The sequence below is a fragment of the Lissotriton helveticus genome, chromosome 9 (assembly GCF_964261635.1).
Source record: "Lissotriton helveticus chromosome 9, aLisHel1.1, whole genome shotgun sequence".
NCBI lineage: Eukaryota > Metazoa > Chordata > Amphibia > Caudata > Salamandridae > Lissotriton > Lissotriton helveticus.
The window spans coordinates 549,200,512-549,222,717 of record NC_136070.1 but is presented as its reverse complement, the minus strand read 5'-3'; the positions used below and the strand labels follow the sequence as shown (position 1 = coordinate 549,222,717).

General features: G+C 47.7%; 1 protein-coding gene across 2 annotated transcripts in view; it reads right to left on the bottom strand.

Moving 5' to 3' along the window:
- LOC144781537 (phospholipase A and acyltransferase 3-like) overlaps nt 1–22,206 on the bottom strand; it is a 90,461-nt gene that overhangs the window by 33,428 nt on the left and 34,827 nt on the right. For both annotated transcript variants that reach the window (XM_078660444.1, XM_078660443.1), the window contains exon 3: nt 6,953–7,055. In XM_078660444.1, the coding sequence (XP_078516570.1) occupies nt 6,953–7,055 (103 nt within the window). The remainder of the gene's footprint in view (nt 1–6,952; nt 7,056–22,206) is intronic.

Genomic DNA, 22,206 nt, shown 5'->3' with positions numbered 1-22,206 from the left:
GAGCTTAGGACTGAGCAAGCTCCACCACCGGTGCTCAAGAGCACCAACGTTGATGAACAATAGGAGCCTGTACCAGTGAGGCTCAGACGGACACTGGGAACAATTGCCTTTGTTATCACTACATTCTCTTTCTTGCTTCATAATGCATCCGTTTGGTCAGCCTAATAATGAGGAGGAACAGCCATTTGCATCACCGCGTCCAGTACGGGGTTGATCTACAAAGAGTAAAATCATTTTTGCGTTAATAGTTGTAATAGCCCTAGTAGCAATACTTGGAATATCTTGGTTTCTAGAGTAAGAGTATCCTGTACATTTCTTGGTTGGTACAACGCCCATTCCCCCGAACACATTTTTTGTTACTTTGGCCCCTCACAAAGGAGAGCACCAAAATACTTACACAGATAATGTCTTTATACAAATGTTCCATCAAGCTCATGACATGTCCAATACAAATAATTGTTGAGTTTGTGGCTTGCTCCCCTCAGTTACTCATTTTGTTGTCCATGCCATTGTCATACATTGGAAGTTGTGAGGGTTGATTGAACTGTTCGTTATGGTACACCACCATTTCCAACTCTCTACTCGGGTCATGACATCTGCTGATTCTCGCACGGTGGTAGACTATATACATTTCCACTATGGGTTTACTGCCATATAAAAGGCAGGCCAAGGGATTTCCGGTACTTTGCCCCAAAACTCCTGCATGAGCAAATATGAAAAGGTGAAAAACATATTGCTTTGAATGGGAATGTCGGATTTCCAGGAGTTTAACACCTCTGAGTATTACTAATCTTCCCAAGATCGTAATGTCACTAAGGACAAACCAATGCCGGTGTCTGTGGTCAGCTCAGCAGCTGCTTTCTGTGTCCAGGGGAAAGGGGGGTAAAAGGGGGGGAAAGTAAATGCAATTTCACCTACCTACTCAGCACAATTAATAGTCCGCCTTTGATCTTACCCCCTAATGTCTATTTTGTCTGTGGATCTCAATCTTATGTCTGGCTTCCTAGGGAATAGTCAGGCAGATGTTACCTCTCTGTTCTTCTTCCCCCGGTGTATACTGCTCTGCCCAATTACCCTAAAGCTGCAGTGTAGGAGTGTATACTTGCCCCAAGTCAGAGGGATCATTGATACAAAAGATATGGATCAGACAGATACCACCTTACAACAGTTTGAGGATGCCATGAAGGGTCTCATACCCTTTTGGGGCCTCATGTCCAATAGCCTTAAAATTCATTGGTTAACAAGGGTTGTTGAAGGGGTTATTAATACAACAGCTGGTATACTGTCAAACATCATTGCTGAGTTTCAAGCTATGAGGTTAGTTACTTTGCAGTACCGGAAGGTGTTAAGACTTCATACTTGCAGATAGGGATGGGGCTTGTAGCGTCATTGGCAGTAGCTGTTGCGTTTACATCCCTGACCATGCCACCAATGTGTCTGCTGCCATGCATAAATTGCATAGACTCATCTGACATACACCATGAAAGTGGTGCTTGGATTCCATCCGGGTGGTTCTGGAATATGCTCACGTCCTGAGGTTGGAAGATCCTTATTTTTCTAGCTATGATTGCTGGCATTTTATCTCACATGTTGCCTTTGCATACACTGTCTCACGACTTGTTGCACCTCTTGTATAAATGTTCTCACGCCCCAACAAAAGATGCCAGGTCATGATACTAGTGCTGTGGTCATGCTGCAAGAGGACATTAATGATATGATGCAGATCAACCAGGGCATTTTTGGTTCTATGTCATCCCTTGCAACTTCTATTCCTGATACTGAGTATATGAATTGAGTGTTGATGTCCTTTTGCTTCTCAGGATATTACATCTTTTCCACCCGCAATCTAAAATTAGTTAGCAAATGCTAAAAGGAGGGTCTGATGAAATGAATATGTTTAGCTATCTTGTTTGTGTTTTGTTCCTATGTTAAGTTAGCATTCGCTGCACCATTTTATGTTTAGCCGCTATTTTGAATCATATTGTCAGCTGCATATTCCCTTCTCGAGAAGCAGGCTGTGGAAAGTTCCATTTCTCCAAAGTTAGGCCTTGCTCTGCAAATGAATGAACTTTTCTTGTTACCATTCCTTTCCCATAGATAGAGGCTTTCTCCCACTAGTCTAGCGGTAGGCACAAACAGAACGATCTTGGCATAGACACAATGTGTGCCTGGCCTCAGAGTCAAAACTCATCTTACTGTACTTCTTTGTTTTAGCTGCACCTGCTAGTAGAATTCCATTATGGGTGGTACTTTCTTCGTTCAGAAATTTACATAATGTATCTCTATGTTTGCTTAAGTCAGTCCCTCAGCAGCAATCCTAGGAGGCTGGTCAGACCGGACTCTGCTCGAGTGTACCTGAATAGAATATACTTGCTTTGTATTCTCTACTGTCCGACCGACTCTCATTTGTGTGGAAGGCTGAGAGGTGGTCATGAGTGACCCGGGTGGCCCGGGTGTGGATGCACAGCGAAAGCTCACAGGGAGTGCGCGACAGGTAAGACAAAGGTAAACCATCTTCGTCTGTCCATGACCAGTCAGTGCCTAGCACGAGAACCCTGGTCCTAATCCCACCCACCTCGACCTCACCGCAACCCTCTGCGGGATAAAAAGCTGATTTCCCATATGTTAGTGGTATGGGTCGTACATATATATATTGTTAGCATGATGTATCTATATATTCCTAGTATAGAGGTATGCATAATGCTTAAACTATAACTTCTTTTTTAGTAAGGGTATATGCAGTTTGTGTGTTCTGCTTGCATCGAGTAGGTCGAAAACTGTACAGACGCCATCTTTGTTTGTCTGCGTTAGACACGAACAGTGATCACGTGTTACCTTCCAATGTTTGTCAGGCCTTAGTTTAGTTGATTTGCTGGAGACAGCTGAATACACGCTATTCTCAAGGTCGCATCTGGCTTTGGGTGCGATAAGCGCATTCCTGAAGGCGCCGTGCCTGCACTCCAAGGCACCGAGACGAAAGGGAGTCACCCCTCCTGACCTTCCCAATAATAACTAAAGCAGAGCTTTGTACTAATCATGTGTGCCATATATGGTCCTTTCCGAGGGCCAAGTAGTGTTTTTTCCATGTACGGTGACTTCATGTACCAGCCTAAAGTATATATGTATCGTTTTGAGTGTAAGCCAGCAGTCTTCTCCACGCACCGTGAGGGGTGAGGATGGGAGAGGCTCCTCTATAGAGTATTTTGTATAATAAACTATTAAACTTTCTACATTGCCAACTGACTGGTTAATTGGTAATTGGTATTGGGCTATTGGTAAGTATAGCCTTTATGTTATTTTATGGTACGTCACCTCTGCCCTCTCAACTTTTGCGTACACTCACTGCGCTGCTGCCTCACCGCACAACACCAAGGGGGCATTCTTCTGCGCATACTATAAGATCTCATGTACATACTTGTGCCTCGTAACCACAGTTCCCACACCCACAGCAACCAAAACCCCACTTTCTCCGACTCAAACACTCCCATCACCCTCCACACAACACTGCATATTCTCATGCATGCTCTTTATCTTTGGCACCCACTTACTTACAAAACATGCCCCGGAGATCTGGAATTGCTGCATCACAATGCCCTGGATCTGCTGTACCTCACAGGTATCTGGCTGAATCCTGGAGTGGCACAAAACATCACTAAAGCTATCCTGTTGTCTACAAGATCGACAGGCACAGACAACATCCATATGATCTGGATAGAGACACAGCGGCCCCCATCCTTCTGGATCTCCCTCAGCATTTGACACAGTCTCCCAACCTATCCTCATCCATCACCCTCACAACATTGGAATACAATGTAACGTGCTCTGCTGGATCTGCTTCTCCTTGACTGACATGGCCCAGACAAGTCCGCCTAACGGTCAACTTTGCAAGCGCAATTCATCTCACCTCAAGGAGCTACACTGGCTACCCATACACAAAGTAGCACAATGCAAACACCTCACTTACAGATTAAAAGCATTACATAACTGTTTACGGCAATGAAGTTTGGAACAAAAGACTTGATTGATAGAGTTTTCAGATTATTTTCACTTGATAAGATAGAAATTGTAGTGTGCAAGCACCATTTAAACTATATTGATATTTTATACCTAGGAACGGCTACCTTAGGCCCATTTTAAAGTGTTAAAGTTTCAGCTGCTGTCAGAGTATGCTTTTAGAGTACTATAATTTTACTTAAGGAAATCCTCACATGCCAAAGACAGCCTTGATACTGGTTCTATAACATAATCAGGTAATGCCTTTGTTTTTCAAGGTGCTGCCATCATATGCCCATGGTCAATCACTGTATGTCCACATTCTGCCATCATATTCCTAGGCACTGCCTCCCTTCTAGCTGTGGTTAGAAGGTCCAAGGTGATAGCACTTTGGGAGGATGGGGCAATGAGCACATTTCGGTAAGAAAATCACTATTTTGCAATTAGCTGACCAAAATGTGGCAAATCTGACTGAGTGAGTAATGTAAGAGCACTCACTAATGAGAGAGTTATCTAATGTATGCATGTATTGGTAATTATAGAGGGTGAACCTACTTAGGGAGACCAGAGAGCTGTACAACACTCAGAACAGAAGATACAACAACATGTACACATTTCTAAGACCAAAGAGCTGAATCTCTTATGAGTGGGAAAGGTTTGGTGAAGTTAGCCGAGAATGTCCTACTCAAGATGGTTGATATGTTCATTGAGAGCTAAGCTTTCAGCATTTAATAGTGAATAGGATTAGCTATAGGTCGAGTCTGAAGTGCAGAGGGATGCTGCTCCACATTCTAGATGAACACCACAAGTCCATGCCCTGTGTTTTTTCATTGTTTCACTTCTTCACTTCTCGTCTGGTGATGTCCTGTTTACTTGTGTTGTGCTAGTTCCTGGCATGCGAGTTATGTTAATGGTACATTGGCTGTCATTTACAAAGTACAATGTGTGCCATCCCATTCCTTTTTAATACTGTTAAGTGAAAAAGTGAGTGATTTCTGTAAATACACCTGTATTTAGTGATACTGTAGGAGATTTCAGTTTCAAAGAAGGGGATGAAGTGCACCTGGCCATTGTTTTGAATAAGGGCAAGTGATATTTTTAACATGAAAAAATAAAATAAGTTGAGAAATATCATGTTTTTGTCTGACAAATCTGGAGTATCTCAGTGAATCAGGAAAACTAATGTTTGGCACATCAATCCCACATTCACAACACTCACTTGTGATAGAGCTAGAGCATAAACAAGAGTATTTGTGGTTGTTTGTGTCTTCATGTACTAATGCAAATGTATGAGTGGAGGTGGTGTATGGAAGTGGGAGAGCAGACAGGAACACAGGTTATGTGGGGAGTGAAAAAAATGATTGCCACTTACAGCTTTCATATGTCCAAGCCACCATTGTATGCCCAGGTACAGTCATGATATGTTCAGATACTGTAGATATATGCAAAATACAACATTGAGGGCCTAAATATGATGCGGCCTGGCAAGGCTCTGACCGTCGATCTGTGGCTTTCTGGGCCACATTTCGATTTAATTTCCGACTGCCACATTACATATGCTGGCGTTCGGCAATTAAATCAGCGGGTCATATTGGCTTGCTTCTGACGGGCTCAAGGAGGCCAACGGCCAGTCGGAGGCGGCATGTAATCCCAAAGGATGGCCTTTCCACTCTTGGTATTACGATACTCTGTCTCCAGTAGACATTCCATGCTGGGCTTTCCGACATGAAAACCTGTCGGAGAGCGAGTATGGGGCCCCTAGAAGGGCCCTCTTGCTTCTGCACCGCCTGCACTTTCAAAGGGGTATAGAGATCCCTTGCAGATGGGTGCAGTCAGCGATTGCACCCACCTGCAAGGGGATGTTTGGGGAGTCCATGGGACCCCCTATACCCCCTGCAGAGGGCTGCTGTCAGGAGGCGCACTGACAGTGCGCCACCTTTTAAATGGCGCACTGTCAGTGCACCTCCTGAGGGCTTCTTCGACCCTGCGCCCGTGTCTGTAATATGGCGCAGGCGCAGAGTCAAAGGTGTTCCGTATTTTGCATAGGGCACGCCCCTATGCAAATGAGGGATCACACTCTGTTGATAGTGCTGGCACTTTAAGTGCGCCATTGCTATCGGTATTATATAAGGGAACGCACAAGCGTCTGCGTCCCCTTTTATAATACCAAAGTGCCTAGGGGGCCCGCAAAGTGTGTGCAAATGCCCGATGCGCCCCCCGGGGCACCATCTGTAATACTGCCTCAGTAGCGCTACAGACTGACATATTCATTTGTAGGCACTGAAAGATTAAGTGATTTGCCCAGAATCACAGGATAATTGAGGATTGGTGTCACTACAACGCATGCTTTTACCACGCATGCCTTTACAACGCGGTTTTTACCACGCAGTCCATTACAACGCATAATGCTTTTAGGCGCTGGATAGTGAATTATTTAATTTACTATTCCAACTCCAGTCCCCGTGGATAGCAGGGAAGGTGTTGGATAGTATATTAAATACATTCCCTATCCTAGAGCGCCCCCCAGCGCATTGCGTTGTAATGGTTTGCGTGGTAAAAGTTGCGATGTAATGGTAGTGCGTTGTAAAAAATTCGTTGTAACCGTGCTACACCGATAATTGAGCCTGCCGCCAAACTTCCCCAGCTTCAAAGTCGTTAACATGCACTTTATAGTGATTGTATTATGCTGTAAAGTTTTACTTGGTTGTATCCGTATACAAAATGCTAAAAAAAAAATTACATTAAGAAAAAACACTGCTCATACTCTTTAAAACTCATGTGCGTATGTATACATGCATATGTGATTGCCTGCATGCATATGTGCAGGCGTGGATGATTCCAGGAACACAGATGTTCATAACTTATATTACCCCTGACTACTGGGCCTGTGTGCTCTAAGCTGCTTGGGAACCTACGGCGACCCATGTTAGAAAAGAGCAAAGGTTAGACTAGGTCTTACTTGGAGGTGCCAGGTGCACTACATAACCATCCCCTACGTAGACAGCCCAGTGTTGGTAGCCAATTCGGAAAATCTCAATAAGGTCTCCAGGCTTGGGGTCTTCCTAAAAAGCAAGCGAAAGATATGGTTAATATCTTAAAATTGAAACATAAAGTGTTCCCTTGAATTAGATTTTTTTACTTGCTTGACTGAATATTCTTCCCTTTCAGACTGATATTTATATTACAGAGGCAGTAATTTTTAAATATGTGAATCAATAGGAAATTTTATTTGCTAATACGTTTTCTGCCGATAGAAGAATGTGCATGAACAGGGGCGGTCCTCCATGTGGGTGGAAGAGCGTTGCCCCACTGCTTTCTCACAGTGCGAGAAGCAGAAACATAAAATGGTATTATAAAAACCATTTTATGTTTCTACTTCTCGCACTGCGAGCAGAAGGGTTTGTTTGGGGGCGAGCGGGTGGGCGGTCCTGCTCCAGGGCGGGGGAGGAGTGTCTTGCCCACTCTGAGGGCGCTGACTGTTTGGTCGGCCCCAGGGATGACAAAAACAGTCATACACACTCTGCTGTTTTCTCCATGTAACCTGCATGCAGCCTACATGGAGAAAAAAGCCTCCCCATAGATGCCTGTGCGGTCAGTGTCCCAGCCAATCACAACGTTGCCATTGCAGCGTTGTAATTGGCTTAGGGGAGGGGAGGGAGGCTGCCTGCTTCCTGTGTGGAGGGAGGAGCGGACGCAGAACGAATATACATTTATATAAAATTAACCCCCACCGCCTGACTCCCGCCACTCGAACCCCCGCCCGCGAGACATGCCGGCCATGACTGTGCATGAATCGTCACAAAGAAAGGTTCATTTACCTTTGCTCAGTCATCTGAAACTTCCTGACGATTTGGCAAAAGGGCGTAAAGTTATTTCTGGTCGAAAAATAGGATTTCTCTATTTTAACTAGTATGTGCAGTTTTAGGTTGACATAAAAAAATTGAAATCGTAAAAAACACTTTTGAGCAAAATGACACCACATTTGGCATTCAACCATAGTCCAGGTTGGTTCTGTGTGCTTTTTCAAATTTAGAGTCAATTCGTACAGATCTTCCCTGTATTTTAACTTTTGTTTTAATATATTTTTTACACCTATCCCCCTCGCCCCATGCATTCAGAATTGGTTCGTCACTAACCTGTGAAGAAGCTGCTTACATTCTTGGTCCGTGTGTGTGACAGGGTGTGCGGACAGGACACGACTACCCCAACGGACTGGTGGTCTGCCAACCCCCTCTCACCTTGCCCCTTTTCCCAACAGCTACCAGACTTCACTTGGACCGAAGAACCGGAGTCGGGCTGGCCGGACGATATCAACACACACAGCCCCTTTAACGATCCGGACCACGAGGAAGAGTCCCCGCCCCTCGGCAGCGTCGGAACGACAAAAGGAGGAAGCAGGAGAGAGGCGACGGACGGCGTTTCGCTGGAGTAGGAGTCGGAGTCGGAGACGGAGAAAGGTGATACCTGAAGGATACCGAGGAGGAAGAGATCGGGACCGAGAAGCCAGGAGGCCAACGTTTCCGCCCTTCGCCACGCCACGTTCCCACGGGAGGAGCGTGGCTTCAAGAGGTACGGGTTCGTGTGGCGGGTTGGGTGGGGCGGAGGAATCAGCCCTGTGTGTAAAGTTGTGAAGCCCCATGTAAAGCTTCCCCTTGCCTTCCCCCCACGTGCACTCTTACCTCACTCATTGTAGATAATCCCCGAGACGCACGATCACAGGTTTCTCTCGCTCCCGGTCCTAATTTGTACACCGTGGCCATTCCAGTCACCTGATCCGATTTTCCTTTCTTTCCGGTACCAGAGCGGAGGCGTATAGAGGGGAGAGACGTCCCCCTTTCGGAGCCCACCGAAATCCGCCGCCATCACTGGAAGAATACAGCCAAGCTGGAGCAAGATACCTTTCCCATTGATCCCGCGGCTCATTCCAGGGACCGAGCAGCACCCCTACTAAGAAAGACTTATATTCCAATAAAACCATCACTTAAACCCTTACTGAAGGCGCCAGTGTTTCTCTTTACGCCTAAACCCCCTGTCAGTCCGAGTAGAGTAACGGAAAACCCGGGTATCCCGACCCCCTTGGGACAACTGGTGTCAGAAGTAGGATCCCCTCCACCATCCATCCGCAACATAAAGATGGAGGCCCTGATCGAGCACATAATCAAAGGCCAAGAGAAATTGGAGTGGGCCGTAGAAAGCCAATTAACCTCCGCACAGGCGGATAGAGAACTGTTTACAACTACCATCACGGCCCAGCTGGAGAGCCTTAGGACTGTGCCGCCTCCCACCCAGGCCATCCCCGGAGCAGTGCGTCTACATACCCCCATCCTACCGGTGTATCCCTGCAGAAGTATGTGCACGGTGAGGACCCGGATGCTTTCCTCCTGAATTTTGAAAGGGCCGCCCGAGCTATGGGGTGGCCCGAAGAGAAGTGGCCGTTCTTCTTGGCCCCGCTCCTTACCGGAGAAGCCCAATCGGCATATCAGCCCGCAAACCCTCTGGGGACCAAAACCTATGCGATCATTAAGGGGGTTATCCTAGACCATCTAGGTCTGGATCAAGAGGCCTACCGCGTACGCTTCCGGAAGGAAAGAGGGGTACAAGGTGAGAACCCGAAAACCCTGTTCTTCAGGCTACGGATGGCCGCAGACAAGTGGTTACGACCAGATCTCTGCAGCAAGGAGGAGATACTGAATAAGGTGTACTTAGAGCAATTCATGGAGGCTCTGCCATATGCCACCCAACGCTGGCTGCGCCAACACGCTGGGATTAATGTTGATCAAGCCATAGAAATGGCATCTCACTATGCTCGGTCTCAGCCCAAGACGAGCCCTTGGGAACATGAAAAGGCCCACAAAACCATACCTCCCCCAAAAACAGAAAAGAGACCCAAAGCAGGAAACGAGGTTCCTAGACTGCTTCGACCAACAGGAATGATGTCCCCCATGACCAAGGGATCTCAGTGCTTCGAATGTGGGGAGTGGGGCCACATAGCGAGAATGTGCCCCAGAAGAAAAGCCCAGGAGGAGCCTATGGAGGTCGAGTATCTCCCGAAAACGGTGATGTACTCCGCGGAAATGGGCAGCACATTCTATGTGAGTATGAGGATGAATGGTTTTAGGGTAAGGGCCTTATTGGATTCAGGGTGCAGACAGTCTGTGATCCAGGCGCGCTTTGTTAGACCCGACCAGATCACCCCCCAGATTCCCGTATATATCCGCTGCGTACACGGGATATTAAGCCCTACCCTGTGGCATCCATTACCATAGGTTTACCTGATAGAGAACCCTGTATGGTGCGGGTAGGGGTGGTGGATTCCTTGCCGGAGGACATGATCCTGGGGACCGACAACCCCGAATTCCTGTCATTCTTTAGGGAGACCCTGTCTAGACCTGTACAGGGAGGGGCCCTACCCACATACCTGTCCCCAGAACCCTGGGTAATGGATAGGAGCTTTCGCTTTGCTCAGGGAGAAGATAGGACCCTATTCCATGCCTGGGAAAGCGCCCATGCTTCGGATGGGGTCAACCCCCAGACGTACCCCCGGTTCCTGGTTAAGAACGACTTACTATACCGCCAGGACAGGCAAGAGGGAGAACTACAATTGCTGGTGCCCCGCTCCTTCCGGGAGCAAGTTCTCTTCTTTGCTCACGCCCATTTGACAGCAGGCCATGCAGGCAAAGAAAAAACCACGGACAGCATCATTCTGCATTTCTTCTGGCCTGGGATATATCGGGATGTGCAGGACTTCTGTGCCAAATGTGAGGTATGCCAAAGAAGAAACACCCATCGACCCAGTGCTGCGCCTCTACAAAAGATGCCCATCATAGGAGTCCCGTTCGAAAGGGTCGGCATGGATATAATAGGACCCCTGCCAAAGACGGGGCGAGGACACCTGTATGCCCTCGTGATCGTCGATTACGCCACCCGGTTTGTGGAGGCCTTTCCATTACGGACCACCACAACCTCTGCAATCGCCGAGAAGTTCGTGGGACTGTTCTCCCGCGTGGGGTTTCCCAAAGAGGTGCTCACCGATCAGGGGACCCCCTTCACATCCAAGCTAATGAAGGAAGTATGTACATCTCTGGACATCAAACATCTGAAGACCTCGGTGTATCACCCCCAAACAGATGGCCTTGTTGAAAGGTACAATCAGACACTCAAGGCAACCCTGAAAAAAATGCTGACCGCTGAAGGGCCCACCTGGGACCGTCTTCTGCCCCTCGCCCTGTATGTCATAAGGGCCCAGAAGCAGAGTAGCCTGGGATGTTCGTCCTTCGAGCTGTTATACAGAAGGCTTCCCAGGTCCCTCCTAGAGATGACGAGAGACATGTGGGAAAACGAAGAATCCCAAGAACAGAAGAGCATGCTGGAATATACCACCCAGCTGAGAACCAAGCTGGGAAAGCTACGAGAACTAGCATACTCCACCCTGGAACAACAACAAGAAAGGTATAAAAAAAACGTATGACAAGGGGAAGAGGCTGAGAAGAATCGGCATAGGGAAGTGGGCTCTGGTGTTGCTACCCTCCATAAGCAACAAAACAAAGAATGAGTGGCAAGGCCCTTTCCAGGTTATTGACGCCATCGGTCAGACCACCTACTGATTATGCCTGTCATCCACGAAAACACAAACATACCGTATTAATATGTTGAAAGAATGGTTAGGACCCTTACCACTGCAGGTAATTTTGTCACCCCATCAACATCCCCCAGCTCCTCAACTTTGGATCAGTTGGTAGTAAACCAGTGGTTGACTTCCCAGGAGAAGACAGAATTGGCCCACGTCCTGGAGCCCTTCTCCGACGTCTTTTCGGACATACCAGGGAGAACCAGCCTAGTCGAACACCGCATCGAAACCCTGCCGGGGAAAGTGGTAAAACAACGACCCTACAGGATACCAGCGGCCCGAAGAGAAGTAGTGAGGAGGGAAGTGCAAGACATGCTTCAGTTGGGGGTAATCCGACCCTCCCAGAGCCACTGGTCGTCCCCAATTGTTATGATACTCAAACCTGATGGATCCAAACGCTTCTGTATGGACTTCTAGGCCTTGAACGCTGTGTCACACTTTGATACCTACCCTATCCCTAGGGTGGACGAATTGATCGAAAAAATAGGCGACGCCAGATACATCACCACCATAGACCTCACGAAGGGGTATTGGCAGGTACCTCTTCGCGAGGAGGACAGGAAGAAAAACGCCTTCGTAACGGACGACGGACTATATGAGTTCACGGTCCTCCCCTTTGGACTCCACGGGACCCGGCGACTTTTCAACGCCTTATGAACCAGGTGTTACAACCATACGTCTCGTTCAGCTCAGCATACCTGGACGATATCGTCATTTATAGCCCCGACTGGGATGAACACCTGAGCCATCTGCAAGTCATACTCACCGCTCTACGAAGGGCGGGGCTACACATCCACGCAAAAAAATCCAGAGCAGCTTTTAACAGTGTGAACTACCTGGTATATGTACTGGGGGAGGGCACCATAGCTCCTCAAAGCGAGAAAATACGAGCGATAGCTAAAGTTCCCTTTCCCACGAACAAAGGAGATCTAAGGGCCTTCCTAGGACTGGTAGGATACTACCGCAGGTTTATACCATGTTTTGTCGAGGTAGCTGCACCCCTAACTAACCTTCTCAAAAAGGACACAAAGCTACGAGAATATTCACACCCCACCCAAGACTCCCTGAGTGCTTTTCAGCTCTTGAAAAGGACGATGACCACAGCACCAGTCCTGGTGTCACCCGACTATACCAAACCCTTTGTATTAGCAACAGACGCCTCCAATGTGGGGATAGGCGCCGTGTTGTCCCAGTTCGACAAGGAAGGGATAGAACACCCAGTATTGTTTGTGAGTAGAAAGCTTTTTCCCAGGGAGTGTAGATATTCCACCATTGAGAGAGAGGCCCTGGCCATAAAGTGGGCGAAAGAGAAATTAAGGTACTACCTGGAGGGAAAACCATTCATCCTTCATACGGACCATGCCCCCCAGAAGTGGATACACCAGAACAACAGCCAAAACCCCTGAGTGTTACGGTGGTTCCTGTCTTTACAGCCCTATTAATTTTCTGTGCACCATCGAAAAGGGAAGGATAACGGGAATGCGGACTTCCTTTCCCGCGTGTTTCCTCTCCCCGAGCGGGAGAAGCCAGGGGGGGAGGTATGTTACAGGGTGTGCGGACAGGACACGACTACCCCAACGGACTGGTGGTCTGCCACCCCCTCTCACCTTGCCCCTTTTCCCAACAGCTACCAGACTGCACTTGGACCGAAGAACCGGAGTCGGGCTGGCCGGACGATATCAACACACACGGCCCCTTTAACAATCCGGACCACGAGGAAGAGTCCCCGCCCCTCGGCAGCGTCGGAACGTCAAAAGGAGGAAGCAGGAGAGAGGCGACAGACGGCGTTTCCCTGGAGGAGGCTGGAGTAGGAGTCGGAGTCAGAGACGGAGAAAGGCGATACCTGAAGGATACCGAGGAGGAAGAGATCGGGACCGAGAAGCCAGGAGGCCAACGTTTCCGCCCTTCGCCCCACCACGTTCCCACGGGAGGAGCGTGGCTTCAAGAGGTACGGGGTTGTGTGGCGGGTTGGGTGGGGCGGAGGAATCAGCCCCGTGTGTAAAGTTGTGAAGCCCCGTGTAAAGCTTCCCCTTGCCTTCCCCTCATGTGCACTCTTACCTCACTGATTGTAGATAATCCTCGAGACGCACGATCACAGGTTTCCCTCACTCCCGGTCCTAATTTGTACACCGTGGCCATTCCAGTCACCTGATCCGATTTTCCTTTCTTTCCAGTACCGGAGCGGAGGCGTATAGAGGGGAGAGACATCCCCCTTTCGGAGCCCACCGAAATCCGCCGCCATCACTGGAAGAATACAGCCAAGCTGGAGCAAGATACCTTTCCCATTGATCCCGTGGCTCATTCCAGGGACCGAGCAGCACCCCTACTAAGAAAGACTTATATTCCAATAAAACCATCACTTAAACCCTTACTGAAGGCGCCAGTGTTTCTCTTTACGCCTAAACCCCCTGTCAGTCCGAGTAGAGTAACGGAAAACCCGGGTATCCCGACCCCTTGGGACAGTGTGCAAGTTTAATAGAGGGAAATTATGGGCCATATGTAGGAAGCCTAATTGCGCTCGCAAATGCTGAAATTCGCTGAATAATATAGGAATCGCAAAATGTGCGTTTCCTTATTTTGCTATTGCATTTAAGGAATCACAAATTGCGATTCCTTAAATGCAATGTAGGAAGCACCCAAGTTGTGCAAATTTTGGCTTAAGGAATTGCAAAATACCATCAAATTCAGGTTGGTGGTATTTTGCGATTTCTTTGAAAAATTCACTTTTTGGCATTTTTCAAAGTGCCATGTGGCTCACTTACATGCAGAGCATGTATGTGGGCCACATGTACACACATGTTAATTTTAGGGGTGCAAAAGGGTGTCCTATTGACACCCTTACAACCCTGAAATTGCATTTGCAATTCTCGAATTGAGAATGTCTTCCCATTCATTCCTATGGGCCTTCTAGCCCATAGGAATTAATGAGAAGGTATTCCTTATTTGCGAATCTCAATTTGCGATTCGCAAATAATGAATACGTGGGATTCGCAAAAAATTTTGCTATTCCTACCTACATTGTGTTTTGCGATTCTCTAATTGCGATTCCCTAAAAATCGAAATTTGAGAATCGCAAAACACAAATTACCTACATATGGCCCTATATCTCCAGGCTCAAGAATATACATTGGGCTTCAAATTCCTTGTTGGGGCACAGGAAACTTTAAATATATAGGCCCTCATTACAATGTCAGGCAGATACCATTGCGGAATCGGTCCCGACTGTTTTATATGGATGCGACCGTTGTGCTGCGGCCGTTAACCGCCCGTAGCACAAGTTCCCTTAGAGAAATTGGTGTTTTTGTTTTAATCTCTGCACCACATGGCAGGCACCTCAAGGTGCCTGCCAGCCGGTGAAGGCTGCTGTGGCAAGGGAGCCGAACTAGGGGCCCCCAAAGTTGCTTTCCAACAGATTTTTCATGTCGAAAAGCCCGGCATGAAAAGCTTGTCGGAAACCGACAACATAATCCCAACTACATAAACCCCATACAAAGAGGATTATGAGAGGCTTCCGACTGGCCGAAGAGCTCCTTGAGCCGGCCAGAAGCCAGTCGGTCTGACAACTGGTTTCAAATCTGACAGCCTTCATCTTAATAAGGCTGTCGGATTTGAAACCAAGTCAGAGATGTTCCAACTTGCATCGTAATAGAGCCCAATATATACGTGCTCCACCAAAGATATCTTTTACAGCCTTGGATGAGTGACATATTCTGGTAGATTATGACTCATCCTCTTCTCCTTTTCCAAAAGAGCTTAAGTCTTCGGAACTTATAAACATTCCATGGTCCTCTGAAATACCTGGACAAACAAACTTATACAAATAGGGAACAACAGAGACTCTCCAAACATTGCGTACAAGTCCTTGTTGCTCACAGTCATATTTGTGTGGTAACGTTCCTGACAACTCTCTCACCACAGCAGGCAAGGACAGCATTTCATTTCTTAGTGGTATCCAAATGTGTTCTACACCTACTGTGGAGCAGTAGCAAAATGAATTAATCAGCATAGGAAAATGCGAGCAAGTGTGCAATCTATCTCTCTTGCTGTACCACCGTGTTTTGAGAAGTGCTTGCTCATTCTTGTGCAGATAGTAAGTGGGCAATGCTTTTTGATTCATCACAGACTCTAGAGCAAATGTTTAGGGTTTTGCCTGCACTTCAAATTCAAAGCCCACATTTGGGGAAATGCTCAACATAGCCATGTCTAATGGTAACTGTAGGAAAGTAGGATCTGATTCTTTTGGTTACCCCCACTTTTTGCTTCATGTTACACTGTTTTTGACTAGTCTGACTGGGATCTTGCTAATGAGGACCCCAGTATATCGGATTTCTCCCTAAATTGGTTTTGTTATGTACTTTGGTACACTCCCGATTGGATACTGGGGTACCCTTGTCAGTCCCTAGTATATGGTACCCATGTACCCAGGGCATAGGTACCCCAGAGGACTCCCATGGGCTGAAGCATGTATTATGCCACCCATGAGAGGCCATACAATATTGATCTACAGGTCTGCCATTGCAGCCTGTGTATGTTGGTGCATGCACCACTTACTTAAGAGATAGGTTTACTATATCTAAGGGTCACTGCACTTAAAACCTATAAGTCACCCCTATAGCAGGCCTTACCAATCCTGAAGGCAGGATGTTTGGTTCTAAGAGAGAGGGTGCCACTGCATGATCAGTACACCCCTGCAGCCTACGGAGTCCATTCTCCCGGGTTGTCAGCGAATCAGCCATTTACGACATATAGAGTGGCATTAAGCGACCGGGTAATGACAAACTCTAAAATGGCTGAAAGTAACCCTATTGTGTTTGGTGTCAAACATTGTGGAATCATACCCCCACACTGGTAACCAATGTGGGAGGTATGATTCCAGCTCTCAGAAGTGAGCTTTGTTGGGTCCCTGGTGTTCCTGGTACCAGACTCCTAGTCCCGGGCAGTACAAAATGGTTGCTGTCGACCAGAGACACATTTCTGCCCTCCTGCTGCTGAGCCAAGCACGAGCAGAGGAAGGTGGAACAATAGACATCCTGTCACAGGGAGGTGTGACCACCTCCCAGACAGGATTTAGTGTATTAGGCCTGGGTGGGTGCGCTTGCCAGCGACTGAAAGTCTGCAGGAGGGGCATATTTGGTGTCCTTATGCATAGTCCAGTACAAACCAGTCCTGGGAGCCGTTGGCTCCTGCTCTGGCACGAAACTGGGCAGAGGACATGGGAGTAACCTCCGGACTGTCCTGACCCTCCTCTGTGAGGGTGCCCTGAATCTGTCCAACCCACTCCTGTGGGTACAAAAGGGCTTACCTGGCTGTAGGACCCTATATTCGAAGTGGACAAGATTCTGGACCAGAAACCACAGAACTTCGACCGTCTGGACACTCTGGACTTTGCTGAACATCGTTTGGGCCCAATTTCGTCTCCCTCTCAGTCTGAAGCATCGTCTGTGCCCGTGCACCATACAGTGTCCATGCAGGACCTGTAGCGCATCAAGGACATCCAAAGGCATCTCCCTTGGAGTGAAGGAGTCACTCCCCTGCAACCGCAGGCACCACATCACGACGTACTGGTCTCCTGCTCCTGAGCTCCTATGGATTCCGAAGGCTCCAGCAACACAGAAGGTAGGTTTCCAAGTCCCTCGAGGTCCGAGATGGAATCTCACTAGGTTTGAGGACAGAATCCCTCGTACCCCTGTGCACCACGTACTTTTGCTAGTGCATATGCTTGTTGGCGTTCCAAAACAAGCGTACTGGGCTCTGAGTAACCCCAACCTCTGGCACTATTTTCACCAAAGAACTTAGGCCTCCTCGCACTGAGTGCTTCGTGGGCTGTTGCTTTGTATTTCTGCTCGAGGTACCCTCAAAACCGTGGGTCCTCTTGAGGGTCAACACTCCTTTTCTTGGGCTCACCTGATTGCTCAAGGTCTGCCCTGACTCCCCTGTGTTTGGTGAGTCTTCTGGACCTTGCTGGTCCGATCCGTAACCTTTCTTGACCATCTTCGTTGGTTGCCGCTGCCAAGGCTTGTTGGTGCTCTAGCTGGACACCAACCCCACAGTACTCGACATCCTTCATGGGACAGCTCGTATCCAGCTCCTGGTCATCCTCGACATCTCCAGAAAGCAAGACGATCCTAGCACATTTTAGGGCTGAGATATGGCACCAAACATAAATCTAGAGCTTACACAGTAAGCCACTATAATTCACTTAATATGGGACATATAGTCAATGTTATCCTATCGGTCAAGGTTCATCTACTACTAAACTCTAAAACTATGGAGTCTCAAGTCACAGACTTTGAGTGGTGTTTAGTTTAAGAACACCAAGAAAAAATCAATTAAGTTATCAATCCTCAGTAAATTCCATTCAATTATGATTCATGGTCTAATTATTGATACAAAAGCCCAGAGTCAAAAGAGATTCTTAAGGGTCAGAATCACTGATGTGGGGTAAGAGCAACTAGAACAGTCAACACGTGTTTCGCCCCCTTTTTTGGCCTACAAGCAGGGGCTTTCTCAAGGCGTAAGTTATCAGTATGAGTGCAGTTGTGGCATCATTAGTGCATTATTGTCCTGCTATTCAATGTTGCGTAAAGTACGTAATAGCCGCCATATCAGCCATGTCTGTGTTTAATCCCAAGGTGATGCAGTCCTGTATTTGTTCAAGGTGGTGTTTAGAATGCTCAGTCAATGTGGCAATGGTGCCAGAAAGAAATCAATTCTTCTTAATATGACATGTCTCCCTTTTCTTGTTTCTTCGCAAACCCAGGGGTCAAGGCAGATAACTGAATGAGGTTAAATCCAATTCGGAAGGTGCTGAGATGTCACTAAAACTGTTCCAGGAAGTAATGACACCCAAGGTCCTTCCGCCCATGAGGAACATGGGTTTTACACGTCAACCATGATGTCCCTGTGTTTATAGGTGCTCCTACCCAAAATAGAGTCTCAGTGTGAAGTTAACACAGCAACTAATGATCTGATAGTCAGTGTCAAGAAACAGCACGCAGTTCAGGAGAGACCAGTTAGAGAGTGAAACTGGTCTCACAGTCAACATGAATGCATGATACTTGAACTGATGATGGGCTAACAGTCAAAGATTGTTCTCAGAGGGACCTAACCATTAGAGCCTTGTATCACTAAACTGGTAAAATGCATCACTAAGAATACATTTGCCAATTGATGGCTCCCACAGAATGAGGTGCAACTTGATCGACCAGAGTAAATATTAACACTGGCGAAATGATAGTTAGGGTTAGGTGTGACTGCAACTTTATAGAGCAATATCTCACACATAGTAGTGCTACAAATGTGTTCGTATTCCAGAACCATGGGGGTCAGCTGCGTCAAATGAGACATGACCGACGCCAGAGGGCTGGAATAAAAAACCATTGTATCCTTCTTTGTCTGGTCAGGACAGGAGTACACGAACTCTCACCTATTGCAGATTAGGAACAAAGCAGTCCTGGAATTCTATTTTAATATACTCACCTTTTTTAGTCGTGTACTGTGTCCTTCACTGTGGGCCAGCTGACTGCAAGGTGCTCATGGTTCCTGGGCTGCTCACTTCCTCAAGACACGACCTCTGTGCAGGCTTCAGTCTGTTGGGAATTCCTCTTTATACTTTCTGTCCAGTAGCTTGCTCCTCTCCACACATTGGGAGCACAGTGTTCTTGTCTTCAGAACAAGTTACAGTAAAATGTTTCTTCCAGACTCTGAGGCCTGTTCCTGTTTTGCCAAAGCTGGTAGGGGAAGCCCAGCACAACACACAGGTGATAGAGGTTCTCATTGTGAGCAAATGGGCTGATTCTATCCATGATTGACCTAAATGTATGATCTGCCAACACATCCAGACATCTACAAGGCATCTCAGACTGATCCCAGAAACAGCAGTAGGCACTAGGCAGACTGCTATGCCCGCAAGAAAAGATAATGCAAAATGAAGGACAGTAAACCAATCATTTTGTACAGCATTCACCAAGTCCTTGGCATCACTCCCTTTGGCCTGTAGAAGGTCTCCCAATGCCTACCAAATAAACAGCATACAGTGCACACATCGAGGGAAGAAAAATGTGAGAAACTAGGAGGGATTTTACAGGAGGGGCTGCTGCGCCACTTCACCACCAGGTAAAAAGGAAAGCAGCACAATGCCCCTGCACTAGAATCAGTTGCAACCAACATTTGAGTCTGCAAATAGCATTATATCAAAGGGCAGTAGCCAGCCTCGACAAGGGTGGAGTACACTTTGGGTGCCCATACAACCAACAGAGCTTACTGTACATTGGCGCAGAGACACTGGCACACATCCTGGGAAATACATATTGTCACACTAGGACAGAGAAAGGCTTCATAAAACACTACTACAAGGACAAAGCAGTGCACAGGCACGCAAAAACGTGGAAAATGGGCAATGGGACAGGGAAAACCTAACACATCTAACGTCAAGCCTCATTTCCACTACCACCTGCAACTCTTTCTCAACCCAACAAGTTGTTCCAACATACAACCAGAACCCGGTCATGCATTGCCAGTGCTGTGTGATTCTTGCAAACTGTGAACACCAATACCACTACAAGGCCAAAGTAATTACAGAAGTGATCTATACATGCACCTAGTAGCATACTCTTAAAGTCCTGCATGTGAGAAGTTGGCCTGATATGTGATGTCCACTATTCTAGTGGGCACCCTGTATTAGTCCAAACAACCCTGATGGTGATGGTTGTAAAGTCAACCTTATAGACCAGCTATCTTATTGGTAGCATGAACAAAGCAGTCTTAGGCTAACACTTCAGAGAGCATGTGAAGCCAATTGTTTTATCAATAATAACCCCTTGAATACCAGATGAAAGGACACCACACAAGGTATATATAAAATATATATGTATTTATTTCTAACACAACCCCTCTGCACTCTTTATGAGGTCAGAGTTCGAGATACAGCACAAGTGACTTAATAAGCATACGTTAAGTTGTACAATTACAATTCTGCCCTAAGGGCCTCGTAAACCATATACTAAAGAAGTGGTATAAGAACCACCTCAGGACAGGTGAACAGGCATAGGGCCTAGGAAATCGGTGGGGCTACACAGAGTAACCAAAGGTTAGGAAGCAGGAGTCCCACAGGATGCGTGTGCAGTGTCTAAACACACACGCGGGTTCTCATAGATTTTCAATGGGAACGTAAAGTTTAGAAACTAGTTGATTTCGGACCTTCCGGATGGACTACGGAGAAACCCAGTTAAAGGAGGACACTTGAATAGTTGTTACCCACGGGAGCGCCGGAGTACTCCAGTTACCTCACCCAGGGAAGCCGGGTGCATAGGTGTCAAGTCGTGTCGGGTTTCGTCATCGAATCCTATGGAGAGCTGCAAGAAGATGCTGCAGGCGACCAGGAGGAACATGTCCGGGTGGATCCCAGGGTGGATCGAAGAAGTGAAGAACCTGAAAGCAAAGGGGACAGAGTCTGGGTCACTAGCCAGTGACCAGGAAGGAACCAGGCGATGTCGAGATGCAATCAGGTGATGTCGTGAAGCTTGTCTCTGCAGCCACGTGGACCAGGAGGCGTCGACGACAACCAGGAGCTGGATACGGACTGTCCCACGAAGGATCTCGCTGTTGGCGGTGTCGGCTTCCGGATTGGAGTCAACAAGCCTTGGCAAAGGCAACTCACGCAAGATGTGAAGATCGGCCTCGGTTCAGACCAGCAAGGTCTGAGGGGCTTCCCTTTTGCAAGAAAGCAGGAGCAAGCCCAGAGCAACCGGGCAAGCAGCGTTGTTTCAAAATGGAGTCTTCAAGAGGGCCGCTAGCCAACGGGCTAGCAACCGCGAAGACGCGTAGAGGAGAAATGCAGGCACAGGCCCCATGCGGCACTCGTGGAGTGTTGAGGGCTGAGCTTCGGTGCACTTACTGCTCGGGGTTTGGACTTCTCAGGGTCCAATGCACAACTTCGAGGACGCCTCAGAAGCTGCGCGTAGAGGAGAAATGCAGGCACAGGCCCCATGCGGCACTCGTGGAGTGTGGAGGGCTGAGCTTCGGTGCACTTACTGCTCGGGTTTGGACTTCTCAGGGTCCAATGCACAACTTCGAGGACGTCTCAGAAGCTGCACAGTTAGCAAAAAGCAGGTACTGCAGGATGTCCGGTCCCTCGTCTCTCGCGTCCGCCACGGGTCTCAGCTTTGCTGTGGATGTGGGTTGGGGTCAGAGAAGTCTGGATGTCCAGAGACTGCGTCGCTAGGTCGTCGGATTCCATCGGGAGTGGCAACGAAGCAAACCGGCAAGTTACTGGTGGTGCCTGTTTGCACAGGGTGGTCACTCCTTGACCACAAGGGAGATTCTTCAGTCTTCTAGTTGCAGTAGAATGTTGAAGGTCCAGAGTTTTGTTTCAGAGTTTCAGTTCAGGTTAATCTAAAGTCTCTAGACTCAGCTCCTAGCTTTATACTCATTAAAGGGGCTGGATTACCTGCTAGGTCCCTCCTATGGGTGGGACCAGGGAAGGGGGTGGTTACACCCCTTTCCCTTTGTCCAGTTTCGCGCCAGAGCTGGGACTGGAGTGCCCCAGCAACTGGTTTGAACCGGACTATGCATGGAGCACCTTGTGT